This window comes from Jaminaea rosea, assembly GCF_003144245.1.
Source record: "Jaminaea rosea strain MCA 5214 unplaced genomic scaffold BDZ90scaffold_2, whole genome shotgun sequence".
NCBI classification, from domain to species: Eukaryota; Fungi; Basidiomycota; class Exobasidiomycetes; order Microstromatales; genus Jaminaea; species Jaminaea rosea.
In genome coordinates this window covers 197,914-217,117 of record NW_020289976.1, presented here as the reverse complement: position 1 = coordinate 217,117, position 19,204 = coordinate 197,914, and the positions used below count along the sequence as shown (strand labels likewise).

At 59.7% G+C, this 19,204-nt stretch overlaps 12 protein-coding genes across 12 annotated transcripts; 9 read left to right on the top strand and 3 right to left on the bottom strand.

Moving 5' to 3' along the window:
- Window positions 1-107: 107 nt before the first annotated feature.
- BDZ90DRAFT_258292 (hypothetical protein) lies at window positions 108-419 on the top strand (the record flags this gene model as incomplete). Its single annotated transcript, XM_025508051.1, has 1 exon — window positions 108-419. The coding sequence occupies one exon, from the start codon at window positions 108-110 to the stop codon at window positions 417-419; it is 312 nt and encodes a 103-aa protein (XP_025363972.1).
- A 151-nt stretch (window positions 420-570) lies between these two features.
- On the top strand, window positions 571-1,739 carry BDZ90DRAFT_106428 (hypothetical protein). Its single transcript, XM_025503187.1, has one exon. It carries the CDS (start codon window positions 723-725, stop codon window positions 1,545-1,547), a length of 825 nt encoding a protein of 274 aa, XP_025363971.1. The 5' UTR covers window positions 571-722; the 3' UTR covers window positions 1,548-1,739.
- Window positions 1,704-3,076, top strand: BDZ90DRAFT_106554 (hypothetical protein). The gene is made up of 3 exons (XM_025503191.1): window positions 1,704-1,776; window positions 1,849-2,107; window positions 2,198-3,076. Exons 2-3 carry the CDS (start codon window positions 1,932-1,934, stop codon window positions 2,886-2,888), a joined length of 867 nt encoding a protein of 288 aa, XP_025363970.1. The 5' UTR covers window positions 1,704-1,776; window positions 1,849-1,931; the 3' UTR covers window positions 2,889-3,076.
- Window positions 3,077-3,819: 743 nt separating this feature from the next.
- BDZ90DRAFT_230239 (hypothetical protein) lies at window positions 3,820-4,928 on the top strand. Its single transcript, XM_025505402.1, has one exon. The coding sequence runs from the start codon at window positions 4,038-4,040 to the stop codon at window positions 4,578-4,580; it is 543 nt and encodes a 180-aa protein (XP_025363969.1). The 5' UTR covers window positions 3,820-4,037; the 3' UTR covers window positions 4,581-4,928.
- A 555-nt stretch (window positions 4,929-5,483) lies between these two features.
- BDZ90DRAFT_206316 (cytochrome c) lies at window positions 5,484-6,272 on the top strand (the record flags this gene model as incomplete). Its single annotated transcript, XM_025503959.1, has 3 exons — window positions 5,484-5,550; window positions 5,967-6,129; window positions 6,245-6,272. Coding segments are annotated over 3 exons (258 nt in total), but the record flags the coding sequence as incomplete, so codon positions are not given.
- Window positions 6,273-7,122: 850 nt separating this feature from the next.
- Window positions 7,123-8,375, top strand: BDZ90DRAFT_106301 (cysteine proteinase). Its single transcript, XM_025503186.1, has 4 exons — window positions 7,123-7,350; window positions 7,422-7,581; window positions 7,646-7,984; window positions 8,049-8,375. The coding sequence occupies exons 1-4, from the start codon at window positions 7,276-7,278 to the stop codon at window positions 8,336-8,338; spliced, it is 864 nt and encodes a 287-aa protein (XP_025363967.1). The 5' UTR covers window positions 7,123-7,275; the 3' UTR covers window positions 8,339-8,375.
- Window positions 7,927-9,350, bottom strand: BDZ90DRAFT_230238 (hypothetical protein). Its single transcript, XM_025505401.1, has 2 exons — window positions 8,049-9,350; window positions 7,927-7,984 (listed from the first exon to the last, which is right to left on the bottom strand). Exon 1 carries the CDS (start codon window positions 9,117-9,119, stop codon window positions 8,412-8,414), a length of 708 nt encoding a protein of 235 aa, XP_025363966.1. The 5' UTR covers window positions 9,120-9,350; the 3' UTR covers window positions 7,927-7,984; window positions 8,049-8,411.
- A 192-nt stretch (window positions 9,351-9,542) lies between these two features.
- Window positions 9,543-10,484, top strand: BDZ90DRAFT_216950 (PTPLA-domain-containing protein; the record flags this gene model as incomplete). The annotated part of the gene is made up of 2 exons (XM_025504296.1): window positions 9,543-10,114; window positions 10,187-10,484. The coding sequence occupies 2 exons, from the start codon at window positions 9,543-9,545 to the stop codon at window positions 10,482-10,484; spliced, it is 870 nt and encodes a 289-aa protein (XP_025363965.1).
- Window positions 10,351-12,345, bottom strand: BDZ90DRAFT_230236 (hypothetical protein). Its single transcript, XM_025505400.1, has 2 exons — window positions 12,121-12,345; window positions 10,351-12,055 (listed from the first exon to the last, which is right to left on the bottom strand). Exons 1-2 carry the CDS (start codon window positions 12,322-12,324, stop codon window positions 10,523-10,525), a joined length of 1,737 nt encoding a protein of 578 aa, XP_025363964.1. The 5' UTR covers window positions 12,325-12,345; the 3' UTR covers window positions 10,351-10,522.
- Window positions 12,346-12,486: 141 nt separating this feature from the next.
- BDZ90DRAFT_248985 (SPOC domain-like protein) lies at window positions 12,487-15,523 on the top strand (the record flags this gene model as incomplete). Its single annotated transcript, XM_025507643.1, has 6 exons — window positions 12,487-12,706; window positions 12,828-13,265; window positions 13,358-13,976; window positions 14,047-14,324; window positions 14,390-15,320; window positions 15,372-15,523. Exons 1-6 carry the CDS (start codon window positions 12,530-12,532, stop codon window positions 15,521-15,523), a joined length of 2,595 nt encoding a protein of 864 aa, XP_025363963.1. The 5' UTR covers window positions 12,487-12,529.
- Window positions 15,524-15,546: 23 nt separating this feature from the next.
- Window positions 15,547-15,902, bottom strand: BDZ90DRAFT_106248 (hypothetical protein). Its single transcript, XM_025503185.1, has one exon. It carries the CDS (start codon window positions 15,787-15,789, stop codon window positions 15,607-15,609), a length of 183 nt encoding a protein of 60 aa, XP_025363962.1. The 5' UTR covers window positions 15,790-15,902; the 3' UTR covers window positions 15,547-15,606.
- Window positions 15,903-16,890: 988 nt separating this feature from the next.
- On the top strand, window positions 16,891-18,261 carry BDZ90DRAFT_225754 (hypothetical protein; the record flags this gene model as incomplete). Its single annotated transcript, XM_025504680.1, has 3 exons — window positions 16,891-17,480; window positions 17,536-17,573; window positions 17,807-18,261. The coding sequence occupies 3 exons, from the start codon at window positions 16,891-16,893 to the stop codon at window positions 18,259-18,261; spliced, it is 1,083 nt and encodes a 360-aa protein (XP_025363961.1).
- Window positions 18,262-19,204: the final 943 nt, after the last annotated feature.

Sequence of the window (19,204 nt, the reverse complement as noted above, 5' to 3'; positions counted from 1 at the left end):
AGTGTCACCGAAGACACCTCTCACTTCCACCGAGGCGTGCTGTGCCAGACAGACTTCGCTCAGGGAGTTTTGGCGAGGATTAGACGGGGTTGAACGTCCCTCAGTGGATGAGGGACATCAGCAACCAAGAGTGGAAAGCCTTGCTGGACGTGCAGCTGGAGCCGGCAGGTCTCAAGCTGATGGAGGCGCTAGACAACGGCGTCGACATCCGGGCCCAAGCCTTCTGGGATGGCCTTCCCGATCCTGTGGTTGCGCTAGACTTGCCTTGGTCGGCCGTGGAGCTCCCTTCTGGTTGCTGGGTAGACTCCAAAACAGGTGGCATCTACCTCGCCGTCGGCTTCCTGGCAGCAATTCTCGCAGCCATTTACGTCGGCAAATCGAGCTACGTCCCCTCGCGTCTGGCCTCCCACCTCATCTAGATTGTCGATAGCGCCAGTAGCGATTCTCCCTCGCCGACTCTCCTCTATCAGACTCTCGCTGGCTGCCAGCACTTCAAACTTTTTCTTTAGTGAAAGCCGCGAGAGGGACAAAGCGAGGCGGAGGCAAGCAACACGATGGCAATGCTGGAGAGTGTGTTTTGCGGAATCATGGACAGCTTCGTCGAGGAAGCAGGCGTGGCTGGACTTGGGGGAGGAGTATGGGTTGGGAAATGCGCTGAAAGACAGCGTGATCGGGTGCAATGGTGAGTACAAGACTGTGCGCAATTCGTGGGGAAAGGTCGGATGAAAGAGAAACGGAAGCTCAGTGGAGGCGGGCTACACGCCGTCGCGCGCATAGAGAGACCACTCAGACCAGAGAAGCGAGCGCAGACTGACGCCCGATGTCCATCGCGCTCGTCAGCTACGCCTTGCCTGGAAGCGCCGGAGAAGCCGCACGAGGGCCAGACCATCCTCAAACCGGAGTACCATGCCGCTTGGTGCCACATGCGCAGGAACCAGCGAGCCCTGGGCGTAGCGCAGGCATGTGGACGCAGCAACGAGGCAAGGATGCTGGAGGGGGTCATCGTCGACGCGAAGGAGCAATGGCTAGCCATCTTGCTGCAACTCTTCGGCAGCGGCAGGCTCCTCTACCTGCTCATGCTTGCCTCGTCGGGTCAAGCCAAGATGTGGTTGGGCATGCACCCGCCAATAGCGCTGACGCAGGGGCTTGGTATGGTGGTGTGGGTGCTCAGCGTCGAAGACGACGGGAAAGGGATCGCGTCGACCGAGTCGAGCGTGCGCGGGATGTCGATGGCAATTCGACACCGCTTCGGAGGCATCAGGATCGTCGCAACTGCAGGAGGCGAAGCAATGACTTGGACCTTCGACGGCAACCCTGACGGCTCATTGACCGGTGCTCCTCGACGGATGATGGAGCTCGCACTTTCGACGAGGCCGAAGGAGGAGCAAGATGCTCGCGACGAGGCGTATAAAGATTGCCTTGCTGCAGAGGCATTGGAGACCCTTAAGCCCGGAGTCGATCCCGAAAAGAAGTCATGGGCAAGATTCGCATCACCGGCAAAGAGGTCCTGCCGTTCGGGTCGCAGAAGTAATCCAGGCTCCCCTTGACATGATCTCAGAGCAGCAGTGGTCCGCCAACCTGATCACTACATCCCCACGTCCCCTCCGGCTGCGAGCGAATTGAGTCCTTCCTTTTAGTGGAGCCGGAAGTGAGAGCAACGAGGAGGCGGCAAAGGTGATGGCGATGCTCGGAAGGTGAAGGGCAAGAATGGCTGGCTGGAGTGGGGGCGATACTACGCGCTCGGTGGGCTGGATGACGGCGTCAAAGGCTGCAACGGTGAGTGTGACGCGGCGCTATCGACTAGCATGAGCCAGCGCGCGTACTGATGCTGCCGCCCTTCCCCCGCAGCCACGCCTTGCCTCGAGGGACCCACGAAGCCCCTCGACTGGCATGTCATCACCAATGCCGACTATCGCTGCGCCCGCTACCAGATGCTGAGCTGCCAGCGAGCGCTTCAGAGTGCGAGGGAGCAGGGAGGCGCGGTCAGGCTCTGGGAGGAGCTCCTGGAAGAGGCAACGGAGCAATGGCTGGGGATCCTGCGTCGTCGCTTGGCAGGCAACACCCTCCTCTACCAGGCCGTTTGCCGCTCTTCTGGGTCGTGGAGGAGGTGGCTGCAGGTCTGCCCTCCCCTGCGGGTAGTCGAGGAGCTGGGGGAAGAGTCGGAGGAGGACGAGGTGTGGCGGCTCGTGGTGGAGAGTGACGGGTTGCGGGCGGCATCGAAGGAGTCGAGCGTCCGAGCAATGACGAGGGCCCAAAGGCACCTCTACGGCGGCCTCAGGATCCTCGCCTCCACCAGCAAGAAGACGGCTCTCTGGACCGTCGACGGAAATGCTGCGGACGGTCTCTCTGGCGCCTCGCTCCACTTCATGGAGCTGGTACTGTCAACGAGGCCCGCTGAGGAGCAAGCCGCGAGGAGGCAGGCCGAGAAGGATTGCCTGGCCCAGGAGGAAGCAGAGGCAGAGGAGTTGGGGCCCGCGCTCGAGCAGCTTGCGCCGCCCAAGTACAAGAGGGGAGTACTGGGCGGCATCACGGTCTCTTCGACTGGCGGTGTGTGGCTGGGGCCGAAGACGCACGTGAACATCTCACCAACAAAGGCCAAACTGCTGCGAGACATCTCGCACATGCAAGAGGGCGAGTCGGTGCCTGCGTGGGTCCGCAGGGTATGGACGCAGGATGATGGGGAGGACAACTTTGTGGGCGGGAGGTGCAAGGCGTGGTGGACGTTTGAGATCCTGCCAGTGGGGTCTCACGAGTGGGTCAGGGTTCCCTTCACTATTTTGACGGACAACTCGCCCCTGCGGGACCCAAACGAGCTCCTCGCCATGATGATGGAGATCGAGAGGGTGGGTCTGGCTAGGAGGACGATGACTATGGATAAAGCAAGATGATCCGCACAAAGTCATCAACGTAGCGTCTTCTACGCGTACGCCTCACCTAGCGCGGCTTCCTTACCAGCTCAGCAAGTCGACGCCCAAACCTGGCTGGGCAGGTGAAGGAGTTCGATTCTATTCGCGACGAGCCAGAAATCTCACCGGTCCAAACAGCACCACCGGCGTTGTGCCTTTATCGCCCACCAGGAGCAGCAGCGCAGTCAGTTTCACGGAGACGCCCTCTCCAGCTAACGGGGCAGCAAACCTACGAGATGCGGACGTGCGACTTAAGCTCTCTCGACCGCAAGCTTGCGAAACAAACTCTTCTGTAGCCGATAGAAGGCTACGCCACCACCCATTCGATGCAAGACGCCAGACTGTCTCCTCTCACTTATGGAGAGATGCATCGCCGCGCTCCAGATCGCTCAGCATAGCAAGGAGGAGACGGAGGACAGATGTGTGCAAGACACTGCTCCAGCTGAGATTCAAGACCGCCTTCTTTCGCAGCATGCACAAAGATCAGTGACACCTGGTCGGCCGCGCCCACCACCCTAGCCCCACCCTCTCGGCAGCAACGGGCTTGTCACCAAACTTCACTGTGGCCCGGACACTTCACCTGCTCTTGCGCAAAGTCTTCGCTCATCGTCCAGCTTCCTGAGCACATCGTCAAGCGCGGACATCTCTTCTGCGAGATGAGGCTATTCCGGCCGTACGCCCTGGGCCATTGACTCCTGCGCAGTACGCTCCTCTCCAAAGTCGCCTGGCCACCCCATCGTCGCCGCGACGACTCCGACGATCCAGGCATCGGTCTGAAGCTCAGCTATTTTTGGCCCTCAGCGCATTCCTCTCGAGGCCTATGTGTTCGCGCATGAGACACCATCCCGTCATTCCTGCTTGCGCGCTCCTTCAGCCTGACTTCACCGAGACGCTCGAGCGCGCAGAGTGGGGAGAAGGCGGCAACGCTTGATGGCAAGCCAATGGACATGCTTCGCCGGCAAGGATCGTGCTGACAAGCGGTGCAGCGTGGCGACGAGATGGTCACGACAAACGCGAAGGAGCAAATGGCTTGGCAGGTCCATGAGAGCCATTGATGATAGCAGGACGAAGTCGTGAGCGATACCGGGAGAAGAGAGTAATCTGGGCTGGAGGCGGTATGCTGAGATCAAGATGAGATCCACTCTCAATGCCAACGATGATTTCAGCCTCCTCCGTTTTGCTATCCTCATTCGCAGTGCCGCCTTGGTCTCGCGGCGTGCTCACGCTCAATCCCTGAACTTGCTCTTTCTAGCCAGCGAAGGCACGACTGCGGTGGAGAATGGCTGGCCCACCGTCTTCTGTGCGCTACATTCAGCTCGAGCGAGAGCGTCGACGCAGTCGCTTTGCAGTCAGCGAAAATTGCGAGCTCGATTCGATTGCAGCACACCACTCCAGTCACATGTCCGCATCCAATTCGAGTCGATCATTCACGGAGATACATCCGTATGTCCCCTGTCGCCGTCTCTGACAACCGATGAGCGAGCCACTAGTGATCCTGCAGTGCGAGAGGAGGGGACGAAGAAGCGTGTCAGTGCCTTTGTCATCGTATCGCTTGAGGGAATTCACGGCTCCCTCGTTTCCTCCTTCGCCGGCCTTGCATGCTTCTCGCCTGGCTCGCCGGCATCGCGATGGGCGACTGCGGCTCCCCTGCCCTCTCTGCGCGACATCAGATAGGGGTGAAAGACATTTTGATGGTTGCTTTGTAGTCACGGTGATTCCCTGTGGGAAATCTCATATGGAACTATGCTTTGTTGTTGATGTGACTCATCTTGTTCGTAGGCGCGAGGAGCGAGAAGTCGGCCCACCAGGAGGCTGAGGTGCCAGAGAGGTAAAGCGCAGCGAGGAGGCGAGGAAGGGCCTGTCCGACGAGGATGCGGAAACGTTGCAAAGCTGGTACTCACCCTGTGATGGCCCAGTCTGCCCCCACGTCGCCTTTTGACATCATGCACGACGACGACTAGGGTAGACTGGTGGATAGAAGAGAGAGGTCAGGAAATGTCGAACGTTGCGAAAAGGGCGTGGCCAGCCTGGACAGGCCGGCGTCGGCCTTCCGTTCCGTCCAGTTGCGCTTACCAAGCACGGTAAAGTCCCCCTTGAGGCACCCTGTGAGGTCTGTGACGCTCGGAAGCAGAACCGTTCTCTCAGTCTGCGTCAGTCAGAAGGGCAGGGCCAAGGAGTCCGAGCTTCGAGCTGCAAAGTGCGCGACGGTTTACTTGAGGGCTCGCTCCGCTTTCGTGAGTGATCGGGGATCGACGAGCCTGACGGCGCCGGGCGGCCGGGCCACGTGGTTGCCGAGCTGAGAAATCGGGTTCGGACGGAATCTGCCTCTTCATTCTCTCCTCTCACCAATCATCCCTCTGATCCCCATTCTTCGGCCATCGCCACCAACATAACTCATTCCACAAAGCTTCACCGCCAACACCGACAGCTAGCTTCACGTCTACAAAAATGGGATTCCAAGACGGGGACACTAAGAAAGGAAAGTAAAAATTCTAGGCTATCGCACCATCTCATGTTTCGTCACTAACCAACTCCTCCACCCTTCCCCATCCTCTATACCCCTTCAATCCCCTCGTAGGAGCTGGTTTGTTCAAAACGCGTTGTGCACAATGCCATACTCTTGAATCCGGAGGACCTAATAAGGGTGAGTTGTAGCATCGGTATTGGTAGCTGAAGGAGGAGGTGTGGGTGGCGTGGAGTGACGCGGCGCGGCGCCAGATGCTGCGATGGTAGTGAGGGCCGCTGGCAGCGAGTGGCGGGGCGAGAGGCACTGTGGAGGCAGACAGTATGCTTCCTGCTCCTTTGTGGGCCAGGCGCTGCCCTCTGAACATCATCACACTCGTCGCCACCATCGCCAGGCACCCACCTCTCGAGGTCCGAGCCAGTCCCCCTTCCCCACCTTCTTCCCCTCTTGCCCCTGTCTTCGAGCAGACTCGGAGCAGTTGTGCAGCACTCTTGCCGCACTCTTGCCGTTCCGCACTTCTGCCGCACTCTTGACCACGCCTCCCGCGAGAGCAAGCCCTTGCTGACAACGCGACTCCCGCTTCTCTCGCGCCGCAGTTGGACCCAATCTTCATGGTCTTTTTGGACGAAAGAGTGGGCAAGTAGAAGGGTTCTCTTACACCGCTGCGAACGTGAACAAGGGAGTCACTTGGGATGAATCGACTCTCTTTGACTATCTCGAGAACCCGAAGAAGTACATCCCCGGTACCAAGATGGCCTTGTGCGTCTGACCGGCCCGAATCGAGCTGCTCGCGGCTGAGGGTCTTCACGAGTGCTTACGCCCTTTCCCTTGTTCGCTATCCTCTCTACTTGACCATCGTCCTCGTCATCATCAGCGCTGGACTCAAAAAAGAAAAGGACAGGCGAGTTGTTGCACGTACTTGTTGCACGCCTTTCGATCCTTGCTGACCTCCCTCGTACACCTTCTGCCAGGAATGACCTGATTACCTTCCTGCGAGAGCAAACGAAGTAGACGGTTGACGACTCGAGAGCCACAGCGCATCCATCAAGAAGGCCGAATCAGGCTTCCTTGGTCGCTACTACTTGGTCTACTGGTCGCGTCTGTCCACCCCGCCCTCAAGCCCTCTCTACTTCCTCCTTCAGCCCCCTCCACTCCATTCTGCTGTCTTCTCTGCAGCAACGTGGCTCTCTCCATAGATCTCCAAGAATTTGGTGCGACAAGTCAGTCAGCGGCTCGCCCATGGCCGTCTACGGTGCGCCACGGAGCATGGGAGCCTTACCCCCTTGCTCCTCTATCTGATGTCGTCGTCACCCCTCACCACTCTCTGTACGCCCGCTCTATAAAGATTGAATAAAAGCATCCATCATCATTTCATCATAAGTGATTAGCGTGGCTGGCGAGTGATACGCTGACTATGGTCTGAGCATGTCGAAGCAGCAAGACGCGGAGAAGGAGCGAGGTCCGGCCGACGCGTCGCAGCCTGCCCCCAGCAGTTGCCTTCTTTGTCCCGAGCCACCACGATGCTTGCGTCATTAAAACGAACGTCTTGTCCTTGGTATCGGCCTCGAGCCCCTTTCGTGCGCTCGATTCAGTCCTAATCGCTCCCGCCTCACGCGAAGGCTCCTGGAAGGAACAACTCAAACGTCTTCCGCGCTCCTTATCTGATGCTGACAAATTGAGGAAACGCAGGCGGCGCCAATAATCTGCTCGATTGGTCCTGGATTCCTCGCTACTCGCCTGCAACATCCTCCGTCAATTTCCCGCCTAATGTGAAACGAGCATCGTCATCATCTGCACGCCATAGTGTAGCACATCAAGCATCTGCCCTTACATCTTCGGCTCGACTTTCGGGCGCCAGACACAGAGAAGTCCACCGAAAGACGATCAAGTCTATGGCCAGGCGCTATGTCAAGGCGAGATGATCCAGACCGCATCGTCCTGGACTATGGCGACTGTACCTTACGCAGGAGTGACATCGAGGTGAACGGTCACGCATTACAGGCGAGCGACTGCTGCTTCAGCGGCTAAACGATTCTTCTGTTGCTTGACAGACTGTTGCTGAAGGTCAATGGATCAACGATGCCGTCATCTCCTTTTATTATGAGCTGCTTACTTCCCAGCTCAAAAGTGAAGGATCAGAAGGGGTGATTACATGTACTTTCTGGCAGCCGCCAGCGGTCGAGATCCTGTGTAGCCTGGCGAAGGAAGAGCGTGAGTTTGGTGGCAGGCAGGACAATCAGCTACCGTAGCTCATCCGTGAAGCTCTGTGCCTTAGTCGGTCCACAAAGCTCTCCTCTCTTCCCATCAGACTTAAGCAAAGACGCATGCATCGTCTTGCCTATCAGTGATCGCTACGATGTGGCCCTCAAAGACAACGATGGAGGCCGTGTTGTGGGCACGCATTGGTCTCTCCTCGTCGTCAGGCGACTGGATAATCCGAATGAAGATGGAGCAACGAGGTGGATCAGCACGCACTACGACTCTTCAATGCCTTCAAGAAATGTTTCTGCGGCAAGGGAGGTGTCACGGCGTTTGCAACTGCTTGCTGGGGAGGACATTGGAAGACGAGAAGCGGACGTTTCGGAGAATGCCAGTCTTCCCCGGCAAGAAGGAGGTGAGGCGCTCAGGATCAATGCAAGGCCAAAGGACTGGATGCTGACCAATTGTAACCCTCTCAGCATCTGACTGCGGCCTCTACCCACTGCTCATAGCAGACGGAATCGCTCGCCATCAACAGGCTCTCTATGGAAGCGACAAGACCAACTTCTCCTTGACAGCACCGCAAGATCTCTTCGACGAGAGCATCAGGCAATTGACGCCCTCGTTGGTGCGCAGCTTTCGTCTGTCGCTGTATGCTTGGCTACTGCGGTGGGCTTCAGAGGAAGACAAGGGAGAAACAAAAGCGGCTTCAGGTGCCTTTGAACACATCGAGCAGGCCCCCGAGCATATACCAAGACACTTCCCTTGACAGCAGAGCGAAGCAGGCTCAAAATCAGCCAAAGGCTGGGTGGACTCACTACGATCTTCTCTATACCGCGGGATTAACAGGCCACAGTAAGATCCATTGCTCTGCTCTCGTTCGACATGCGTGGCCTTGCCGCTATATCTACGGTCAGCCTGTTACTCTTGGGCAAGGCTTCTGACACGACTCGACAAAGATCGTCGGCGAGTGTAGCCCCGCGAGGAGTTGGCTTCCCCTCAAGCCAAGACGTCGCCTTGCCCAGCAGCTCGTCAGCCAGGTGATCGGGAGGTGTGAGGTTGGACGCTTCTGCGCATATAGCAATCGCCACGTCGAGTGGCCCCTCTGTCTCGGCGTTTGTCGAGGCATTGAGCAGCTGTCGTTGGGAGCAGGGCTCCGAAACTGCCCTGTCTGACCTCCCACCCACCTCAACGATGGTCTTCCATACGACGCCCGATCCTACGACTGTCATGATGCCTCCCATTGTGTTCCTCAATCCGAGCCTCTCCGCCTTGGCTCTCCCTTCCAGAGTCATAGCCAGGCAGAGGCAGAGCAGCAGGGTTGTCCAGCGCGGGTTGACTACGACGAGGCGGAGCGAGAGGAGAAGCGAGAGGTAGTGTAGGAGCGTTGCTAGGGAGGGGCTCGTTGAGAGCAGCCAAAGAAGGAGCTGCTGTGGAGTGTTGGCGCGAGGCTGGGGAGATGCGAGGTAATGGGAGCTAGGCGGGGTCGAGGCGCGTGAGGAGGGCGCGGAGGAGAAGGACGTCTCTCGACGCGCGGGATAGCGTCGCATGGTCAAGTGAGGTTCATGGTCGTGGTAGGGAAAGAAAGGGATGGCAAGGTCTCGCCGGACTCAGCACATGTCACTCGCCGTGGCAACGTGCGTCCGGTGTCACACGATGTGTGTGACCTTTTGTGCGAGGGAGATCTGTGGAGGGCGGGGAGTCGTGCGGGGAATACATTGCTCGACTCGCAGACATTCGAAGATCTGTTAGAACGATGATGCCGAGCCTTCGGCATGGTAAGCAGACAAGCTGGTGCTCGACAAGAGTGGCCGGACGTGGCCCTCTTGGTCGCTCCACCCGGTCCACCTTTCTCGCTCGCTCGGTCCCTCGGTCCGCCCTGCCGCTGTCCGCCCCACTCTTCGCTCAGACCGAGCGCTGAGCCCAGATCCAACACTTCTCTCTTCCCTAACCATCACTTCCATTACATCGCAATGCCACCCAAGAGCAAGGCCAAGTCGGGCTCGTCCGCTCCCCGCGAGCAGCCACTCGCTCTGCGCGGATACCTCATCGCCTTCAACCTCGTTTCCTTCTTTGGATGGGTCCTCATTCTCTCCACCCTCGTCAAGCACTTGGCAGTCGGAGCCCAGATGCCTTCCTACCCCATCGTGTTTTCGTCCAAGGTCCTCGCCCGCTTCAGACCGCTGCGCGTCTTCCTCACCAGCACGTATGCTCACGTTCCCGAGCCCCTGGGCGAGCTGCTCCGCCGTGCTTCGACGACGATGATGTCGCTCGGGTCGCTCGTGGCATTTGTGCAGAGCCTGGCCATCTTGGAGGTCGTTCACGCCGCGTTGGGATGGGTGCGGTCTCCCGTGCCTACGACGGCAATTCAAGTCGCTTCGCGCCTTTTCATGGTCTGGGGAGTCTCGGAGCGTTTCGCTGCCGCTAGTGGGAGCCCGTGGTATGCTAGCATGGTGTTGGCATGGAGCGTTACGGAGAGTGTGCGATATCCGTTTTACGCCAACGCATTGATGGGGCAGGAGAGCGAGGGGCTGCTTTGGGCAAGGTGAGCGCGCGCGTGCAAGGATGAAGTGACAGCTGGCCTCTCGCGCTGACATCGTGCCCCCCGCCCGCCCAGGTACACCCTCTTCTACATCCTCTACCCCCTCGGAGCAGGCAGCGAAGCGATGCTCATCTTCTCGACTCTCCCGTCCAACCTCCCGCCCAAGGGCTGGGATCTGCGCTCTTACGTCTTCCTCGCTCTGTTCACCATCTGGTGGCCCGGACTCTACGTCATGTACACGCACATGATGAAGCAGAGGAAGAAGGCCATTGGCAAGGGATTCTGGGGCGACAAGCGTGCGCATGAGAAGGCGGAGAAGAGGAGGGAGCAGGTGCAAAAGGCGGCGAGGGACGTGCAGAAGAAGAGCAAGTGAGGGTGTGGGGCGAGCGACGGGTAATCTGCAATGCGACTTCAATTCGCGCACGCCTGCAAAGCTCTGACCGGGTCCCAAGCCCTGTAGAGCTTCATCATCCTGACCTCCGTCCTGTTCTCTGCGCCCGGCAGCTTGACCACCTGCGTCGTCACACCTTCCACCCCCTCCGCTCCTTCAATATACAATGCCCACCGCGGCACGTCCTTGGCGTCCGCGTTCCCCTCGCCCGCCTCCACGCCATTGATCAGCGCATCGATGAGCAGGAGTAGTCGGACGCGCGTGACCCCCTCCCTCTTCAGCAACGCAGGCTTGGCCTCGTCCGCAAACCACTTCGCTACCTCTGCCTCCGACTGCTCCGCATGAAAGCCTGTGACCTCTACGCGACACGCCTCCTCCTCGATCTGCTCCTTAGGCTGCGGCCTCACGTCGCCACGCGGTTCCTTTGAAGCTCGCGAATCGCCCATCGTCTTGTATATCCGGCGGTCCAGCACACCCAGCCTCTTGACCAAATCCGCCTCCCTCGGGCTGCGATTCGAGCGCAGGGCAGTGTATCTCGCGTCGTTGTACAAGGCGTTGGAGCTGATGGTGTAGGCGGCGCCCCACTCGGCCTGGAATGCGGGAGATGCCGTGGCTGAGGGGGAGGTAAGCGTGGAGCACGAATATCTCGCTGCTGACCGGAATTCAGGAAAGCCCCGCGCACCTACACGCAGGGGTACGTGTTCCTCGTCGTACCACTCGTGGAACTCGCTTTGCGTGGCCTGCGTGCCCGGGGAGGAGAAGACGAGGAGCAAGCCCGAGTCGGCCGCGAGATACGGCGACGAGGACGTGTCAGGAGCTGCGGCTGGGCTGAAGAGGCGGGAGAGAATGTCCGCCAGAGCCTCCGCACTGGGCGTCTCTTTGAGCGCCTCGAGATGCTGGGCTTCCCGATCTTGAATACCGCGCCAGCTCTTCGTCGGCTCCGCACTCGGCCCAGCTCCAGGCTGATCAAAGTCCTGCACCTTGACTCCACTCGTCACTCGCATCGCCTCGCACGATTCGAGAGTGATTGGCGAGGCCACCCCGCCCGCAGCGACATCCACCACTGCACGCTTCGAAGAGTAGACGCGCAATTGCCTGCAAGCCTCGACGACCAGCAGCGAGTCCTCGAGTCGCGTGAGCATCAGGCTTCCGTCTATGCGCGGGAGGAGGACGGCGCAGCGCTTGAGGTTAGTGGCCGTGAGGGCTACGATGTGCGGGCGATCTCCGCGCAAGTCGACGATGCAGTCCGTGAGGTGTGAGAGGGACAACGAGAGCGGCGCATCCTGCGAGCTCGCGGCCTTGGCCAGGTCCTTGAAGGTGATCGTGCGGTTTGTCTGGAGAGTGACTTGGATGCCGCCTGCCGTCTCGCCTTGCTCGAGGGGTGGCGAAGGAGCGGGCGACATGGCGAGGTTGTACGAGGAAGATGCGCTGCCTTCTGACGTTGCCGCCTCTGCCTTGGCGGCCGTCCTTCGAAAGGAGAAGCGCGAGGATGAGGCTGCGGGTTGGAGCGTGGACCTGCGTGAGATGACCTGGCTCTGTAGTCGGGCAAGGCGCTGATAGCGGGGAAGAGACGATGAGCCGCGAGGCTATATGCTACGTCTCCGCGCCGCCTGCTCACCCGCTCGTACTGCTCGCGATCACGCTTCGTAAGTCCAGCTTCTCGGTCCCTTTCTTGTAGCGTGGCACGAGCGTCGATCACGGCTTGTAGCGCTTCGTCGAGATCGCTGGGCTGAGCAGCCGCTTGTATGCGCTGGTCGATACCGTCCAAGACGGGGGCGAAGAAGGTATGAAATGCCGTCGCCTGCTCAGCGGCCGTGGCCATGATGGAATCGTTGGCGTGGAGCAGGAAGAAGGCCGAGAGGCGCGGCGAGAAGCGCAGCGAGTGGGCACGGCAAACGCGGAGAGCGACCACTCGCAAAGCGTCGCGTGGCTCTTCCCGCCCTGTTGGACTCGCGTCGTGCATCCAGAGGTAGACTGGCGCTCGCTCAGCTCTTTCGTTCCTACTCCACACTCTGATCCTCGCGGCCATGTCGCTGCAACGCACCTTGACGACGTTCATCGTCGACATTTCGCCGACGATGGGCAGGCAGAGGACCATCATCGAGGACGTCGTCACACCAGAGGGGGAGGTTCTGCAAAAGGAGAGGACGATGAGCAACGTCGAGTGGTGTCTCGAGTTCGTCAATCGCAAGACGCAGGCCATTGTGGGTCCGCCGAGCGAGGTAGAATAGCGCTTATCCTTGACAGCCAAGACTGATCGCCATTGCCTTCGCCCTCGCACCGCCCTCACGCCGCCCTCGCGCCGTCCCCGCCCCGCGCCCGCAGATGTTCTCCAAGCTCAAGACGGCGACCATGAGCATCGTCACATTCGGCTCCCCCCGCACCAACAACGGCATCGTAGACAAGAATCCCGAAATCGAAGGCTATCGCGGCGTGGACGAGCTGACGGGGATCGGACAGCCCACCGTAGCTACGCTCGATCTGCTCGCCTCTTTGCGAGCCGTGCGCGAGGATGAGGGAGGGGAGCCGCCCGATCCGCTGGACGCCCTCATCTGCGCGCTCGATACCATGTCGGACAAGTCGCGCGGAGGCGTCGCGCCCACGGCCAAGAGTTGGAGAAAGACAATCTACTTGATCACGGATGGGAGCTATCAGATGAATCGCGACTCGACGGAGGCCATCGCTGAGCGTATCAAGGAGGACAACGTCAGCTTGCGCGTGATTGGTGTGGACTTTGACGACGAGGAGTACGGGTTCAAGGAGGTGCGACGCGAGCGCAGAGAGTGCGGGACTCCCAATGAGCGCTAATCATCTGCCCCCCTGCACACGCGCGCTTCCCCTGCACACCCGCGCAGGAAGACAAAGACCCCGTCAAGGCGGACAACGAAGCTTGGTGGCACGAATGGCTCGCTACCCTCCCCAACGCCCGCATTGCAACAGCCGCTCACGCCCTCGAGCAAGCCACTCTCCCCACCGTCTCGCTCAAGAGCTCTACGCCTTACAATACCCGTCTCACCTTTGGCGACCGCGCCCACGCCCTTGACAGCGAAGAGGTGCTAGGCATACCCGTCAAGATGTACAAGCTCACCTCGCGCGCTCTTCCCATGTCCAGACGACCGATCAGCAAGTTTGCAGAGGAGGCAGAGAAGCAGCGCAGAGCAGCGCGCAGCGCGAATGGTGGCGGCGGCGGCGGCGGCGGCGGCGGTTCACCCAACATTCTTCACCCGCCCAACATCGCTCCCACCGCTACGCCCTCGATTGCCATGATCGACGCCTCGAGCCTCGGCGCTGATGCATTTGGAATCGAGAATCGCAAGGTACACTTTCTCGCCGACCAAGTCAAGCAGCTGGGCACGGAAAACGCCACGGCGCTGCCAGAGGGCGCCGAGCATCACTTTGGCAAGGCCTTTCGACTGGGCGCAAGCTTGATCCCGATCACGCCGGATCTCGACGTCAAGTGGCAGAGCGAGCAGGGTGCGTGTGGCGTGGCTTCGCAGGATTGGTGCGCGCGTGGACTGACCCTTATCCTCCACGCCACGCGCAGGCCTCGAGATCATCAACTTCGTCAAGCACTCGACGTTGCGCCGCCATTACCTCCTCGGCGAAATCTCCAACGTCTTCGCAGACGACAAGAATGTTCAAGCGCAATGCACGATGAGCGCCATGGTCAAGGCCATGCGACAGCAGGACAAGGTGGCGATCGTTCGCTTCGTCAGGCGCGACAATGCCGAGCCCAAGATCGGAATCCTCTTCCCGGTCGAGCGAGTCGAGGGGGAGACGCGAGCCGAGTACTTCCACTTCGCAGAGGCGCCCTTCAGCGAGGTGCGTATGAGCGGCGTCGCGGCGCCTGGCGCGCCAAACACTGACCCAGCTACACACCTCGCCAGGACCTGAAACGCTACCTCTTCAAACCTCTCACGCGCGCCATCAACCTCGAAGGCCAAGAGCTCGAGAAGCACTCTGTGCTGCCCACCGATCGCATGGTAGCCGCCATGGACCGCCTCGTAGACAGTATGGATCTCATGCACGCCTTCAAAGACGAAGAGGGTCAAGACCAGCCGTGGTTTGCCGTAGAAGACTCATTCAACCCGGGCATCCACCGAATGAAGGAGGCCGTCGCGTTTCGCTGTCTGCGCCGCCAATCTGACGGCAGCAACACGCGCGACATCCCTCGCCCGCATTGGGAGGTGGACAAGTTTCTCGATCGACCGCTCGAGGTCAAGGAGAAGAGTGCTGGCCCGGCAGAGGAGTGCAAGCGACTGTTCAGGATTCACAACGTGCCAGAGGTCAGGGCAAAGGGGCGCGCGCTGTTCAGCAAGCGACGCAATGGAAATCGGGTCATGGGGGCGCGAGTCGATGCCGGAGAGCGGGTGGGAGAGGAGACCGAGCTGGACCTGTCTCTCGCTGAGGATCATGGCGAGTCTTCGAAGCGATTGAAGGACGCGAGCGGGCAGGCAGTCGCTGCTGCACCACCCGAGGACAGCGACAGTGAGGAGGAGATGATCAGCAGCGCTAGGCGCGCGCCCGCCGCAGAAAGCCCCGAGGCGTACCGCATCGACGACGACGACGACGACCAGGCGCGCCCCGTTCGCCTGATCCCCTCAGACCCAGTCACTTCGTTCAACGCATATCTCGAAGACGTTCAACAGGATACGGCTGCCGTACTCCGTGCCCTCGAGGTGCTCATCGTCTCCAAGCTCATCGCTGAAAGGAACGACGAATTGGCTGTGGAGGCATTGAAAGCGGGTCGCAAGGCGGCTTCGGAATACGACGAGGCGAGGCAGTGGAATTGGTTCGTCGCAAGGCTGAAGGGTACGAGTGGGCAGGGGGCGGACGCCGAGCACGACGTTGACGGCGCTGTCAGCAAAGCTCTCCGCGCTGTGGACAGCGAGACGGTACGCGCCTTTTGGGAGACGCACTGCAAGGGAAAGATGGAGGTTGCGGGGATGATTACGCGCGAGGAGGACGAAGGTGGGAGGAGTGAGGTCACCGCCGAGGAGGCGAGGAACTTTGTTGAGTGAGAGAGGCGGGGTTATGGGTCTTTTCATCTTTATATCCCCATGAGCATCATCTTTGTCACCAACGAGCTGGGCACGTCGTCCGCCTACCCGCCCTTATGCCGGCCCGCAAACGCAAGGCGGGTAGGATGTTGATTGCCACGTAGCTTGCCTGCACGCGCGAGGGCGGATGCGCAGCCAAACATCCATCCTCTCCATCCGACCTCTCCATCCCCCATTTGCTCACGACCTCGACCAGCCAAATTTCCTCCCATTGAACTCTCCCTCATCCACTCGCCCCCATCATCGCATCGGCACGCCAGCTACGCTGCTGGCGATGGTGTCAGGTACACCTCGCGCGTGTAGCATATACCGCCGCGACAGCCGAGCATCCACTCGTAGCTACAGCACCTGAGCTTTGTAGCTCCTTCGGCAATTCTGTCGCGCTGGTCGTCATCATCAACCTCGCAAGACAATCAGCTCGCAAGACACTCTCGCTTCTCTCACTTGTCCCACATGCTCGCCCGCGTGCAGGGGATTACGCGCAAGACAAGATCATTCTCGATCTCACCATCATCATCACTGCCACTCGCCGCTATCAAAGCACGAGATTCACCTCCGCCACCTCTCACGCTCCTGCGCGCACTGCAGCCAGCAGGCAAGACAGTTCGCTCTGGCTGCATTCAGCCGCCTTCGCGTCACCGTAGAGGTACGCGTTGACCTGGCGCTGCGCTCACGTTCGCGCCTATCTCTCTCTCTTCTTCAAGGCTGATGGCAGCGGGCAAGACATCTGCTCGTCCTACCCAAGTCATCCTCGACTTCAGACCTGTCAAGTGGAAGCACGTTGATTCAAAGTGATAAATCAAGAGGGAGGAAGCTGAAGGAGACACACACTCGACTCATAGGCACCATCTGCCTGCTATCAGTTCAACTGCCCGAAGAGGGTGCCTACGGGGATGCCGACGATGACCGGTAAGGTCAAGAGGCTACAGGCCCGGCTCGAGTCGCAGGAGCAAGCGGCACCGGGTGGAGCCCGACTTGTCGCTGTAACACCTCGACGAGAGCCCCGCCAGCACTCTGAGGGCGCTCACGCTGGAGCGGGTTGGCAACGTCAGAACATGTCTCCGTTCAATGTTGCCCATCACCGGATCATACGGCGAGCAGGCGCGGTGATGGAGCTCGTCAATCTTTCCCTTCTGCGCACGGTTATGGAGATCACCGCTCTGTCGTCTGGAGACGCCGTGGCTGACGTTGCCCGCGTCACTGCGACCTCTGCGGAGTCGATCGGCCAATTGCGCCAATTTGAAGACTGACCGGGCGGCAGCAGAGGACCGACTGGACATACGGTCGAGACAACGGGCATTGTCTCAAGCTCGTTCAACAGGTCTCGGATGAACGGGCTGCCGTTGGTCCACGCGCTCTGCCTGATGCCTGTTGCAGCCAACGCTTCTTCACCTCCCGGCGCTTCCATCCCCAACACGGTCCAACGACATCCTCTGCTGCTGCAGCTCGAAGAGCGAATCAATGCTCTCACTCCTCTACATCAAAGCTACGCCGCATTGCGCAAAAAGAGGGTCACATTGTCAGAGTCGGAGGCGGCGCTGGCGGACGGATGCCACGCTCTGTTCATGGGCAACGGGGAGGGCTCTGCCACTGGACTGCACAACCTCTTCGCCTCCGCCCAAAAACCTGTCCCCAATCTGCTCGCTCACATGGACAGCTACTCCCACAAATTCGGCTCATACGAGGAGTCCGCTGGCTGGTTCCAGCGTATGAGCTACGACGACTTCTTGGTCATGATGAGGAACAACCACAATCGCGTGGTTGGCCTGGATGACGAGGAAGTCGCCGCGTGGGAGCAGCGCTTCATAGAATTCGACGCCACTCTTGGCAGGGCTCGGGCATGCCTCGTCTGTCGGGGATGGGAGATATCTTCTGGCCGGGAGCGAGGGCAGAAGACGTCTTTCTCTTTGCTGCAAGGGTAGGCATGAGAGGGTTCGTGACCTGCGACCGCGCCTTCGTCGACAATTGGGCAGATGTTGCCCAAGGTGGACGCGAAGACTGGTTCGCAAAGGTAAGTGTAGCTGAGTGAGCCGCAACGCTACTGAGTCGACTTGCTGACAGCTCGCACTTGTCCTCGTTGCCTACGCACCAGGTCATCGTCAGCTGTCTGGACCTCCGGCCACCAGCAGGGCGAGTGCGACCCTCTCAGCGGACTTGCCCTCGACTTCTGCGGGTAGAAGCACCATCCCCTCCGGCCCACACTCCTCGCCAAGAAGTGTCACTCGCGCCCGTTCTTCTCTCCAGATTGCCTGGAGATGGACCTGATGCTCGAGTTTGACGCAGATGTCTGGAGAGAGGGGTGCAACGCCACGATACAGGCCAAGGAGACAAATTGGGCGCTGCGAAGCTTGAGGGCTCACGTCTTTGCTGCCTGCATCGACGGCATTAGGGATGCCGTGGGATCGTGGCTGCGAAGCCTGGCAGCGCAGGAGTTGATCGAAGTCGTCGAGGTGGAGAGAGAGGCCGTCGTCCCCAGGAACCACGCCCTGCGTCCAGAGACGTTGCGATATCTTGCGCATGAAGACAGGTATTTGAGGGCAGGCGGCGAAGACTGGGTCAGTGAGGACGAAGACAAGCTGGGAAAAATCAAGGGACAGGACGACAACCGTGACTCATGTGCAGAGAGAGCGGCAAACAGAACAGGAAGGATGGCGAGCGATGTGAGGAGCAGCTCTGAGAAGCGGAACATATGGCGATGAGTGAAACATCGTGTGCGGCGACTCTGGGCAGCAACGAGAAAGAATGACTTGCGGGCGAGCATTCAGCCAGGAGGCGTCAGGAATCTTTGGCGAGCGGGCGAGGGCGAATACACGAAACCTAGCAAGCGCTTGTAAGCGAGTGATGTAGATAGCAAGAATAACGTCGCCTTACACAGCGTAAGAGACGATCGTAATCGCTCGGCCCTGAAAGAGAGTCTCATCACCGTAGACAGCTAGCGTGATGTTTTGAGGTATTATTGGAGACGTAGCCTAACGCGAGCTCAGCCCTGCGCAGTCCTTGCCCAAGACCAATGGCTACGATCGGATGACGCTGCACACCGTGCTCACAGCAGAAGCCACACATCAGCAGGTCCAGCCGGGCGACAGATGATACTGGAGGAGTCTGAGACAACCAGATCATTGGGTCAGTTGGACTCATGGCCCCATGGCGCTGACGCTCTGCCAAGCAGTGAGAGAACATCGAGCCAGCCGGTCGCCCAGGAGATGGATTACGCACCACCTCTCCCGAAGATCGCACGATCGCGGAGCATCGTCGCTATGATCGAGTGCGACTCAATTCGAGTGTCTAGCGCGCCTCTTCTGCCTGCTTTTCCCTGCGAATCATGGCCTCTGACTCCGTGACGAAGTAGGCAGAAAGTGCAACGGCCGTAGGTCGCAACGGAACAGGACGATGCGGATCTAGCGCAGACGTCTTTGCGGAGCTGCACTCAGAGTGCGAGGTGTGCGAGGGGGTCGTCTGATCCTTTGCCAGAGCCTTCGGCCTTGACTAGGGTCCACCGTCAGCGTCGCCTTCGCCGTCGTCTTCTCAGTCGTCCGACCGACAATGGGGGCGCCGACCGACGCGTTAGAGGCGGCGGCTTGAGTGAACGTCTGTGCGTTGCGCTGCCATTGCATTGGGGAGGGAGAGGGCGAAATTCGCGCC